This window comes from Meriones unguiculatus, chromosome 18, assembly GCF_030254825.1.
Source record: "Meriones unguiculatus strain TT.TT164.6M chromosome 18, Bangor_MerUng_6.1, whole genome shotgun sequence".
Lineage (NCBI taxonomy): Eukaryota > Metazoa > Chordata > Mammalia > Rodentia > Muridae > Meriones > Meriones unguiculatus.
In genome coordinates, this window is record NC_083365.1 from 76,434,078 (window position 1) to 76,447,570 (window position 13,493).

General features: G+C 38.1%; 1 protein-coding gene across 5 annotated transcripts in view; it reads right to left on the minus strand.

Moving 5' to 3' along the window:
* The window catches only part of C4bpa (complement component 4 binding protein alpha), a 45,933-nt gene that overhangs the window by 31,599 nt on the left and 841 nt on the right, over positions 1-13,493 (minus strand). For 3 of the 5 annotated variants that reach the window (XM_060372021.1, XM_060372020.1, XM_021640127.2), the window contains exons 2-6: positions 10,640-10,822; positions 9,615-9,797; positions 7,539-7,638; positions 1,651-1,736; positions 1,323-1,517 (exon numbers count right to left, since the gene is read on the minus strand). In XM_060372021.1, the coding sequence (XP_060228004.1) occupies positions 1,323-1,517; positions 1,651-1,736; positions 7,539-7,638; positions 9,615-9,797; positions 10,640-10,781 (706 nt within the window). In that variant the 5' untranslated portion in view covers positions 10,782-10,822. Of the gene's footprint in view, positions 1-1,322; positions 1,518-1,650; positions 1,737-7,538; positions 7,639-9,614; positions 9,798-10,639; positions 10,910-13,493 lie in introns of all 5 variants that reach the window. The other 2 variants (XM_060372019.1, XM_060372022.1) reach the window with 2 other exon arrangements.

Below are 13,493 nucleotides of genomic sequence, written 5' to 3' on the forward strand. Positions count from 1 at the left end.
ATATGGGGTTCTCTGGAAACACCACGGCCAGCAGAGTGTCCATCCACAAAAGGCAAGGAGGAAATTTGGTTCCACATGACTCAGTAGCTGCTGTTGGTTCCAGGCAGTGTATTTCAGGCATATTTAAGCATGGCACAATTTGAGGGAAAGTTTCTTATGATAAATAACTTAATTCCATATGTACAACAAAGCTGAAGACATGACTACTTTGAAACTCTTGTAAAATATAAGAGGTATCTTCCATAAAGACGAGTTTTATAGATTAACTGAGCAAGTAGGCTTAAGGTAAACAATGCTCGGGACAAGGATCTGGGGGAGGGTAGCACTATAGATTGACTGACACAAATAAGCTCATGGCAAGAGTCTGAGGAGATCAGTTCAGTGTGGCCTACTCATGCAGAGGCCACCAGGCTATTAACCACATCCATTCCCAGCCTCCTGGTTGGAAAACAGTCTATTTTGAAGAGACAACCCTGCATGCTTGATATTCCTGTTTTTCCTTGTGCTTATCTGTGAACACAAGTACCTATATGCTTCCTTTGCCTATGGCCAATATCATACTAAATAGGAAAACAAAAACAAAAACAAAACAGCGTATTTCCTCTAAAATCTGGAGTGAGACAAAGGTGCCTACTCTTGCTACTGTTATTCAATATAGTGCTTGAAGCCCTGGCTAGAGCAATAAAACAAGAATAAGAAACAAAAGAAATACAAATAGTAAAGGAAGCCATCAAAGTATTCCTGTTTGCTGATGGCATGTCCTATAATAATAATAATAATAATAAAATACTTCAAAGACTTTATCAGAAAACTCTTGGCCTAATAAATACTTTCAGTTCAGGAACAGTCTATAAAACTACATACATATGCATTACTCGTTCTAAATGGAAGGTGGTAGTGCTACATATTATCACTCCCAGACAAAGAGTAGAATTTGTTTTTCTTTTTCCTACTGAAGAGATTGAAAAGAACACATTTCCCTATGGAAATGTCATGAGACCAAAGTAACTTGGGCTGCTGGGCCATATACTAAGATGTTGGCATGTTCAGGATGCTCTACAGGAAAGGTTGTCCATGTGTAGCCAACATCAGAACAGATTATAGATGAATAAGGAGAAACCCTTACACTACCAAATAAATGTGATATGGGTTACTTGACACTCTAATGCATTGAGTACCTCTTAGCCAAAGAATAGATGCTTCTACACACTCAGTCATTCATACTGAAATTATTCTACTTCCCACAATAAAATCACCTTCTTTTTTATTTTATGCAAATGTGAGTGAAATAGGTGAAAGCAGAATATGTCACTATGACTTACTTTCACAGGTAGGGGGGCTCGGGCTCCAAACTCCTGTAGTCTTGTTCACTACAGTGCAGGTAATGGAGGCATTGCCAGAGAGTGTGAAGCTGGGATCACACCTGTAGGTGACGGAGGAGCCGTATGTGTAGAAGTCTTCATATCCACCACTGTGTTTCCCATTGCTGATGTCTGGAGGAGGCCCACACCTGGCAACTGAGAAATTAACAGAAAGAGAAAGAAATGCTCTTACAGGTGTATGGGGAGGGTACAAGTTCCAGTAAGGACTCGCAGAATTGTCCCCTAAGATAGTTATATTTATAGCCAAGTCAAAAACATCTTCACTTACTGATACATTCTGGAAGAGGATCACTCCAGGAAACTCCTTTACCTTGGATCTCACAGTAACTAGTAGACGAGCCAACTAAGATGTATCTAGAGAAGAGGAGGTCAAAGATTTTAATGGCATTCCCACTCTTAATTAAATTATATAAAGGTAACTAAGCAGGTAGACATTAAAAGTTTTTAAAAAATGATGTTTTCCCAGTGAAGGAGGTATAAGGGAGAATTTTTGGAAAAGGGAGACAAAGTAGAAGAAAGTATAATGATATATATATTGAAGATGCTATAATGAGTCCATTTATTTGTGAAAGATTAATTTAAAAGTCAAAATATAGTGACACATATGTACAAAACATCATAATAAACCCATTATTCTGTAGGCTATTTTTAAAAACACATAATTATACATTGTAGTGGAAGAAATATTTCACAATTCATTTTAAGCAAAGGTTAAAAGTGATCTACATACTTAAATTAATGCATATATTAAAATTGTACCTTACATAGCAGCAAAAAATTTTACCAAATGCTCCTATAGAAACAAGTAAAGGGGCTAAAATGACAGCTCAATGATTAATAGCACTTCCAGAGGACTGGAGCATGGTTCCCAACTCCCAGTGGAAGTTCACAATCACTTGTAACTCTAACTCCAAGAAATCCAACATCATCTTCTGTTCTTTTCAAACACACACACCTACACGCACACACATACTCACACAAGTGCATATTCATGCACAGACACAAGGAGATGCAGAGATTAAAAAAATAATAAGATCTTTAAAAAAAGAAACAATTAAGGACTAGCAACAAATCACTTGCTGCCAATTCTGACAATCTGAGGTTGATCCCAGGAACCCATAGTGTGGCAATAAATTGACCTGAAAACTGTACTCATTTCCATGTGCGTACCATGGCAAGTATGCACCTATGTACATGACTATATTCACGTACTAAATACATATACACATAAGTATGTGCATGCATAAACGTGATTTTTTAAAGGGTAAGGGCTAGGTCTAATGGTCTTCACATATAAACCTAACAACTTAAGCATCTTTTGGATATATGCCTAGGAGTGGTATAGCTGTATCTTAAGGTAGCACTATTCCTAATTTTCTGAGAAAGCACCAGATTGTTTTCCATCTGAACTGAACTGGAGGCTTATGAGTCTGAGAGCAGCCAGGGGCTACATAAAGAGATCTTGTCTCAAAAACAAGAAACACTACTGACAGTAAACCTTGGATTTCACACATGAGGAATACTATCTTCAAACAGCCAAAAAAGATCTAAGTTATATATAAGAGAAGGAAATTGAGGGTAGCGTTGCCATTCTCTGTAGGATCATCATCCACCAGCAAAACTACTGCAGCAGTACCCACAAGATATCTAAATTCTTTTGTATTCTGTTCAGTGTCCTCTCTACCCCCATTTAACTTCTCCTGACACCCATCATTCACCCTTCTCAGCACAGGTCACTTTTGTACCTTTTTTGGTTTTTTTGTTTTGTTTTGTTTTGTTTTGTTTTTGTTTTTGTTTTTGTTTTTTTACCCTAGTTAAACTTAGTCTTACTTATCAAAGTGTCAGATAAATTTGAAAGCACATTCATGAAAATGAAAAGGAAGGTTATTCTGAAGGCCAGCATAGCTAATCCTGGTTATCAAGGGGCAATTTGATCATTTATGCCCAATCGTAGGTCACAACTACATTTTTGCAAAGGCATCGGAACACTGTTCAAAACAGCAAAAGACTGGAAATACTCATGAATCCATCCAAAGAATTAAGCCATAGAAAAACCATACAGTGAAATTCTTGACAGTTGTAAAAGGAAAATATTGAAGAACCTCTCTATACACAAGCATAAGATATCTCCAAGATATACTGATGAGTATAAAGGTCAAGCATGATTCAAAACTACATTTGTCTCATTCTTTTTTTTAGGGTGTAGCAACTCCCATGCTCCAGTTAATGGTACCACATATATATATATATATATATATATATATATATATATATATATATATATATATATATATATATATATGGGCATCACTAATTATACTTAATAGATTGTAAAACAAAACAAAACAAAACAAAAACCCATGAAGTTGGGAAAGAAGGACATGTGGGGAAAATAGGGAAGATGGAAGAGGAAATAGAGATGTATTTCCTCTTCCATAACCCCAGAATTGCTAAAACAATCCTGTCACTGCATACAATACATGTATGAAATCCTCAAAAATAAATAAAAATTTTAAAAAACTACTGAATACAGCAGGTTTAATGATACAGTCCTTTAATTCTAACTCATAGGAAGCAGAGGAAGGTGGATAGCTGTAAATTAGGACCAGCCTGGTCTATATAGACAGTTCTAGGCCAATGATAGCTATGGAGACTCTTTTTAAAAAAAAATCAAATGGGAGGGAGGGTGGGATCGGGAGGGGAGGAGGGAGAGGCTTATGGGGGGATACAAAATTAATAAAGTGTAATTAATAAAAAAGATAAAAAATAAAGATAATCATCTTCAAAAAATCAATTTTTCAAAAAATTGGATCATCTCATCTCTTTAGATGCTCAAAAAGCATTTGACAAAATCCAACACCCATTCATGTTTAAAGTTTTGGTGAGATCAGGGATACAAGACACAAACTTAAGTATAGTAAAGGCAATATATAGCAAGCCTATAGCCAACGTTAAACTAAACAAAGAAAAATTTAAATCAGTCCCACTGGAATCAGCACTCTCCATATCTCTTCAACATAGTCCTTGAAGTCCTTGCTAGAGCAATAAGACAACTAAAGGAGATCAAGGGGATACAAATTGAAAAAGAAGAAGTCAAAGTAATATCACTATTCCCAGATGATATGATAGTATACATGAGGGACCCCAAAAATTCTATCAGGGAACTCCTACAGCTGATAAACACATTCAGCAAAGTGGCTGGATAAAAAATTAACTGAAAAAAATCAATAACCCTCCTGCATACAAAAGACAAAAGGTTTGAGAAAGAAATTAGGAAAACAACACCCTTTATAGAAGCCATAAATAACATGAAGTACCTTGGTGTGACTCTAACCAAGCATGTGAAAGACCTGTATGAAAAAACTTCATGTCTCTGAAGAAAGAAATTGAAGAAGATATCAGAAAATGGAGAGATCCCCCATGCTCATATAATCTGTAGGATTAACATAGTGAAAATGGCCATCCTACCAAAAGCAATGCAATTCCCATCAAAATACCAACACAATTCTTTGTAGAACTTGAAAGAACAAGTCTCAATTTCATATAGAAAAATAGCCCCAGAATTGCGAAAACAATCCTGTACAATAACAGGTCTTCTGGAGGTATCTCCATTCCTGATCTCAAGCTGTACTGCAGAGCAATAGTAATAAAAGCTGCATGGTACTGGCATGGAAACAGAATGATGGGTCAATGGAATTGAACAGAAGACCCAGAAATAAACCCACACACCTACAGATACTTGATTTTTGACAAAGAAGCCAAAATCATACAATGGAAAAAAGACAGCATCTTCAACAAATGGTGCTGATCTAACTGGATATCAACATGTAGAAAAATGAAAATAGATCCATATTTATCACCCTGCACAAAACTAAAGTCCAAGTAGATCAAAGACCTCAACATAAAACCAGAAACACTAAATCAGTGGGGAAGAGCCTTGAACTCATTGGCACAGGAGATAACTTCCTGAACAGAGCACTAACAGCACAGGCTCTAAGATCAACAACAAATGGGAACTCATGAAACTGAAAAGCTTCTGTAAAGCAAAGGACACTGTTGTCAGAACAAAATGACAGCTACAGACTGGGAAAGGATCTTCACCAACCCTATCTCTGACAGAGGGCTGATATCCAGTATATATAAAGAACTCAAGAAGTTAAACAGCAACAAATCAAGTAATCCAATTAAAAAATGGAGTACGGAGCTAAACGAATTCTCTATAGAGGAATATTGAATGGCAGAGAAACACTTAAAGAGATGCTCAACATCCTTAGCCATCAGGGAGATGCAAATCAAACAACTCTGAGATTTCACATTACAACCATCAGAATGGCTAAGATCAAAAACTCAAGTGACAACACATGCTGGAGAGGTTGTGGAGAAAGGGGAACCCTCCTCCATTGCTGGTGGGAATGTAAACTGGTACAACCACTTTGGAAGTCAATCTGGTGCTTTCTCAGACAATTAGGAATAGTGCTTCCTCAAGACCCAGCTATACCACTGCTAGGTATATACCCAAAATTTGCTCAAGTACACAACAAGGACATTTGCTCAACCATGTTCATAGCAGCTTTATTTGTAATAGCCAGAACCTGGAAACAACCCAGATGTCCCTCATTTGAGGAATGGATACAGAAATTGTGGTATTTTTACACAATGGAATACTACTCAACAATCAAAAACGAGGAAATCATGAAATTTGCAGGCAAATGGTGGGATCTAGAAAAGACCATTCTGAGTGAAGTATCCCAGAAGGAGAAAAGTAAAAATAAAAAACCTCAAGTGACAACACAGGCTGGAGAGGTTGTGGAGAAAGGGGAACCCTCATCCACTGCTGGTGGGAATGTAAATTTGTGCAACCACTTTGGAAATCAATATGGTGCTTTCTCAGAAAATTAGGAATAGTGCTACCTTACGATACAGCTATACCACTCCTAGGCATATATCCAAAAGATGCTTAAGTACACAACAAGGACATTTGCTCAACCATGTTTGTAGCAGCTTTAGCTGGAATCCAGAAACAACCCAGATGTCCTTCAGTTGAAAAATGGATACAGAAATTGTGGTACATTTACAAAATGGAATACTACTCAGCAATTAAAAACAAGGAAATCATGAAATTTGCAGGCAAATGGTGGGAACTAGAAAAGACCATTTTGAGTGAGGTAACCCAGAAGCAAAAAGACACATACGGTATATACTCACTCATAAGTGGCTATTAACCATGTAAGATCAACATACTAAAATATGTAGTCCTAAAGAAGCTAAACAACAAGGAAGGCTCTAGGGAAGATGCTCAAGCCTCATTCAGAAGGACAAATGGGATAGACATTGGAAGCAAGAGAAGACAGTGAACAGGGCAGGAGCCTACCACAGACAGCCTCTGAAAAACTCTACTGATTGAGGTATCAAAGCACAGACTCAGACTCATAGTTAAACTTTGGGCAGAGTGCAGGGAATCTTAGGAAAGAAGGGGCAGATATAAAGACGTGGAGGGGACAGGAGCTCCAAAAGGAAACCAACAGAGCCAAAAATACTGAGCCCTGGGAGCCCTGAAGAGACTGATACCCCAACCAAGGACAATGCATGGAAAGGACCTAAAACCCAGGCTCAGATGTAGCTCATAGTAGCTCAGTCTCCAAGTGGGTTCCCTAGGAAGTGGATCACAGACTTTCTCTGGCAGGAACTCAGTGGCTGGCTCTCTGCTCACCATCTCCTGGGTGGTACAGTCTTGCCAGGCCACAGAAGACAATGCAACCAGTCCTGATGAAATCTGATAGTCTAAGGTCAGAGGGGTACTATCCGACCCTATCAGTGTATTAGGGGAGGTGCAAAGGGTGAGAAGAGGGAGGGAGGGTGGGTTTGGGAAGAGATGAGGGAGGGGGCCACAGCCGGGATACAAATTGAATATATTGTAATAAATGATAATAATAATTTTTTAATTAGATTATCTTAAATAAATGTTTAAAATGAACTGTGTAACTAGAAAGGGGAAATATAAAATATATTCTAATCTCTTGATTGTATTTGAATAAGGAAACACTACAATGATACAAAAGAAACTGAAAAAAGTTAAAAAAAAACAGCACAAGAAGGAATAAGGTACAAGAAGATGGGATGGAAGTGAGAATTGTTTCTAAATTTCCTCACACTCACCCTTCTGAGCAGCTGAATTCTATCTGTGATCCAAAAGAGAAGTCTGTTTTAACTTCCACCTGTCCGTTGTGTAAGTCTCCTGGATTCCTGCATGATTTTTCTAGGGAAAAATAAAATTATGATAAGTGATCCCCACCATTCACAGGTACTGCAATTATAAACTGACAGATCTGTGTCTACTTCCACGTCCAGAGAGACCTACATGGTTAGAGTCATGTTTATATCTGAGTATGACTTGGTGAATTTTTCATTCTGGAGGAAAAATAAAAACAAATTTTGATCACTTCTTTTTTCACCTTGCTGTATTTTAACAAGAACCATTTCCTTGACTATAAAAAGAAATAAAAGAGAGAATGCAAAGATTATGTGCCGTTACTGTTGGGAGACAGTACCAAATGTATCACCTGCTCACAGGTAATTAGCAGTTCTTCCATATCATGAAATATGTTGTTTTGAGCCTTGTTTTTCTTAATTTTTAAAATTAGGATACAGAATAGTGGGTTTCATTTTGACACTTTCATATATGTATAGCATCATACTTTCATCATATCCACCAGCCACTGTGGCCGCTGTCCTTCAGCCAATATATGTACATATGTATGCATATGCATGCATTTTTTAAAAATCTGGCTTCTGCATATAAAAACACTCACCATGTGTTTGAGGTAAGATTGCTACTTTCTGTCCATTTAACCCTAAGGTATTTTTATCATCATTGTCATCATTACTACTTTTATTACTGTTATTATTGTTATTATTTTTTTTTTTGAGGACTGAAGTGCAGGCATGCACATGCTACAACATGTATGTGAAGGTCACAGAACAACTCTGGGAGTCAGTTCTCTCCTTCCACCTTTCCAGGAATCACCCTCAGGTCACCTTCACCTGCTAAACCATCCTCCTGCCCCAATTTTTCTTTCTTTTTTTGAGGCAGGGCCTGTCCCTATGCAGCCCTGGCTGGCCTGGAAATTACTGTGTAGACCAGGCTAGTCTCCAACTCACAGAGGTCTTTTCCTGCCTCTGCAGGTATTAAAGGTGTCCACTATCACACCAGGTCCTACCTGGTGACTTACCGATGAAATGTTTGTCTTAGTTAGAGTTGCTATTGCTGTGATAAAACGCCATGACCAAAGCAACTTAAGGAGAAAAGGGTTTATTCGTCTTATGTTTACATATCACAGTTCATCATCAAAGGAAGTCAGGACAGAAACTCAAGCAGGGCAGGGCAGGCCTGGCAGAGGTCATGGAGAAGTGCTGCTAATTGGCTTGCTCATCATGGCTTGCTCAGCCTGCTTCCTTAGAGAATTCAGTACCACCAGCCCAGGGATGGCACCACCCACAATGGGCTGGGCCCTTCCCCAAAGACACTAATTAAGAAAATACCCTACAGGTTTGCCTACAGCCAGATCTATGGAGGAATTTTCTCAATTGAGGCTCCCTCCTCTCTGATGACTTTACTTTGTGTCAAGTTGAAATAAAACTAGCCAGTACAGGCTAGAGAGATGGCTTAGTGGTTAAAAGCATTGGTTGTTCTTCCAGAGATCCTGAATTCAATTTCCAGCAACCACATGGTGGCTCACAACCATCTATAATGGGATCTGATGCCCTCTTCTGTCATGGAACAGGAACAGACCACTCATATACATAAATAAATAAATCTTTAAAAAACAAACTAGCCAGTACAGCATATCTTTTCTTCATTGCAATCAAGTCATTTCTTATTTTCTGTTTTGTTTTATTTTGCTTTCCAGAAGAGTCATGCATATGTACTTAAAATTCCTAGTTGCCAAGTGGTGGTGGCACATCCCTTTAATCCCAGTCATTTGGGAGGCAGAAGCAGGTGGATCTCTGTGAGTTTGAGGCCATCCTGGTCTTCAAAGTGAGTCCAGGATAGCCAAGGCTACATAGAGAGAGCCTGCCTTGAAAAACAAAACAAAAAAACAAATCAAACAAAGGATTTCTAGTAGATGAATTCACTAATTCCTTAGTGACCTAAAATTCAATAATTATAAAACCTGAGAGAACTTTCTAAAACTGATAAATGCACAATTGAGAATAATAAATGTTGGTACTTACTGACACAGATGATAGTAATGTACCATTTCCCTTCCGGTGTACAGTAAACAGTCTGGCTTGAAGTTGCTCTACTGTAGCCAGGGCGGCAATTGTATCTCAGGACAGTTCGGCTCTCAAAGTCTGTCTGATTCATCTCAGTTGCTGGCAAGGCATAGGGTAAATCAGGTGGTGGACCACATTTGCCTAGATACCAAAAGGACAGTGACATCAAATGTTAGTCCCTGAGACACAGCAACTTACTGTTTCAGTAGTATACTTTTAGAGGGAAAACAATTCTTTTCTGCTCTAATCAAGAAAAGTTGTAAATGTACTATTCCTCTGTGTTAGGAGTCCATGAGAAGAATGCAAATTTTCTGTTGATAAATGATAATGACGATGATGATTAAAGGCACACATGTTTATCCCTTCTCTACTATGTAAAATATTTTTTCTATAAAGGAGACAGATGTAAATGTCATCAGGCTACATTATCCATCTCTGCTTAGAGTGCATATATGCAAAGCCAAAAATTCTTATAAATTTGCTTTAGTAGATACATGTTGTTTGATTTGAGCTGACATGATAAGCCAGATGTGGTAGCATATAAGAAAGATTGTGAATTCAAGTCCAGCCTGAGCTACATAACACAGAAAACAGAATTCTTAAGACATAAAAATCTTAACCCTACTTTCCCTATTGAAAATGAATGGTGATACACAGCTAAGTTACCATTTGAGAGCCCCAGAGCCATGTGCTCCTCATCTCTCCATTCCAGATCAACCCCCAGGCCATGAAATATGCTTAGTTGCTGTTAGAAAATATAGATTTATTTCAAATGCAGGTTGGGAAACAGGTTGCTTTGGAGACTTAGATGAGAAGTTCTAGGTGAAACACCTAGAAACTTATCCTTTTGTGTGTGATGATAACTCCAGCTGGCAAAATAAATCCTTTGTGGTTGAAACTGGATCTCCGCTAACTTAGCTATCCAGTTTAAGTCTTATAAATAACTGTTGGTTGTCCATCTGGACTTGTTGCCCACTACTCACCGAAAACAGCAACCCAAAGAGCAGCAATCAAGGCCATTTGGAACAAAGTTGGGCCACAGATTCTGCAGAGCCTAGAGAAAGGCCAGGCCACTGCACCCCTGTTTTTTTGAAGTGTCCCACGTGGCGCTCCTGTGTGATGCATGGCTTGCTGCTGCTTTGCCCACAGTTGTTCTGCCAGAAAACCTGAATTTAACAAGTACCATTTAACCTACTTGACATAAAGCATTAGGATAAATGCTGTGCTATCCACCTCTTCAAGGAAATTACAACCTAGGTGTGAAGAAGAGACATGAGCACAGATGTTACAACATGAACGATGAGGACATGCGTCTGCAAAAGGCACTTCTGGGAAGAGAAATTCTTTTCAAATGGAAAAAGAAAGTGAATTTTCAGAGAAGAATACATGTGAGCCTGGAGTTCTGTGAAGCCAGAGACTAAATTCAAGTCTTCTTGGAAAAGGACAGTGTTTCAATTTGGCAAATTAGGTGACCTTCTCCTCTCTTCTGGTCTTTTAGATACCTAAGCCATGTGGCTATTCAGATTGTAGACACATATTGAAGACTTAAAAGCTAACATCCACATATAAGAGAAAATATACAATATTTATCTTTTGGGGTCTGGGTTATCTCACTCTGGAAGATTTTTTTTCTAGCTTCATCTATTTACCTGTATATGTCATCTTTCTTAACAGATGACTAATATTCCATTGTGTAAATGTATCACAGTTTTATTATCCATTCATCAGTTGATAGACATCTAGGCTATTTCCATTTTCTGGCAATAATGAATAGAACAGCAATGAACATGGATAAATCAGTATCTCTGAAGTAGGATGCAGAATCCATTGGGTGTATGTCCAAAAGTGCTTTAGCTGAATCTTGAGTTAGATTGAATTTCAGTTTTTTTGAGGACCCTCCACACTGATTTCCATAGTGGCTGTATCATTTTGTACTCCTACCATCAATGAATAAGATTTTCCCTTTTCCTTTCGTCCTTACTAGTATGTGTTGTCATTTGTTTTATTGATTTTGGTCATTTTGACTGGAGCAAGATGAGATTTCAAAGTTGGTTTAATTTCCATCTCACTGATGGTAAAGATGTTGAACATTTCTTTAAGTGTTTCTCAACTATTTGTGTTTGCTCTTTTGAGAACTTCCTGTTTATTCTGTGTCCCATTTTTTAATTGGGTTACTTATTTTCGTGATGTTCAGGGCTTTAAAAAAATTCTTTATATAGTTTAGATACTAGTTCTCCACCAGATATGTAACTGGTAAAGATTCCTGAAAGAGGATGTTTTCTTCTTCATTGTGTAGACACTATTTTACCCAGATAATGGTGTCCTTTGCTGTACAGAAGCATTCTAGCTCCATGAAGTCGTATTTATTAATTGTTGGTCTTAGTGCCTGTACTACCAGTGTCCTGTTCCTTTCCTGTGCAATGAGTTCAAGCCTATACACCATGGTCTTATGGATACACAAAGAGAAAAGTAGAATAGGAGGATTAAATGGTGAGGGGAATGGAAGAGCAAGATAAAGGGAGGGAAAACGGGGTGTGTCAACCATATTAAAGGCCATTTGAAAAATTATATGGAAATCTGCTACTGTAGACACTCTCTAAAATATAAACATTTGTGAAATTAATTTAAACAGAGTTACCATATAATGGGGGAGACAATGCCCCAACTAGAAATCTTATGCCACCAAATATCACAGGCTATTTCTAAGGCTATTGGTTACTTTTCCCCTGATGGTAAGGCCCCATTGCTAAAGACAACATTTCTATGTCATCAAACATAGAGAACCTGAGCTAGTACCTAACTAGAAACTTCACCCCCCTAACATCTAGCAATAAAATGAATCCTAATGATATAATGCTATACCCATGGGTTAGTACCTCACTCAGCCTCATTAGAGAAGCTTCTTCTTGCAGTATATTGGAATTGACAGATGCTCAAAACTGGACAATGTGCAGAAAGTGAGAGACTTCAGAGCACTCAGTCCTAAATGGGATGTCTTCATCAAAATCCTCCCCTCTAGGCTCAAGGATCTTTGAGGTGAGGAGGTGGAAAGACTATAAAAGCCAAATGTGATAAATAACTCTAAGGAAATTGTGTTTTCCATATACAGATCTCAACTTTTTACCTTAAAAACTCTGTAATACGTGTAATTTCATGTAAAAATCTACAAATATAGTTTTAATGAACTTTTCTCATCTGGGGTGATGTTGCTTCCCAAAGACCACCTAACAAAAAACCACAATACCAGACATGAGAAGCCTTCTTTTGAGTTTTTATTCAGGCCAGCTCAAGAGACTCCCAAACCACAAATCCTATTGTTGTTGCCCTTAGCAATCGCCCACCCAAAGAAAGGAAGGTAAGTTCCTATTGCTGAAACACCATGAACTTCGAAAACGGGGCCCAAAACCTCCTGAACTAGAACTCATCTGAATGCCTCCTCCCTAAGGAGGCATCATTCATGCTTCTGGAAAGTGGTGGGGAAAGGCAACCACCAGTCCTACCCAGTTGTGATACCTATGAACACATCGATGACCAACATGGTCCAGTAACCCTAAGGATATAGTAGTGGCATACCTTGGAAGTAACCAAAAACTCCCTTAATTTGACTTAAGACCCACTCAACAAGAGGGAAATCATGTCTTGTACCGTAAATCTACCTAACTACTCAGTGCTAGTGAAGTCATATTTATTAGCAGAGAATCTACAACCACTAATTTACTAAACCAGCACAGTCCAATAACAATCTATAAACATGTATCCTCATATCCACAGATAAGTATGGTCTTCACCACCTCAACAACAACAACAAAAAATTCTCTTTGCAACAGACTACTAAAA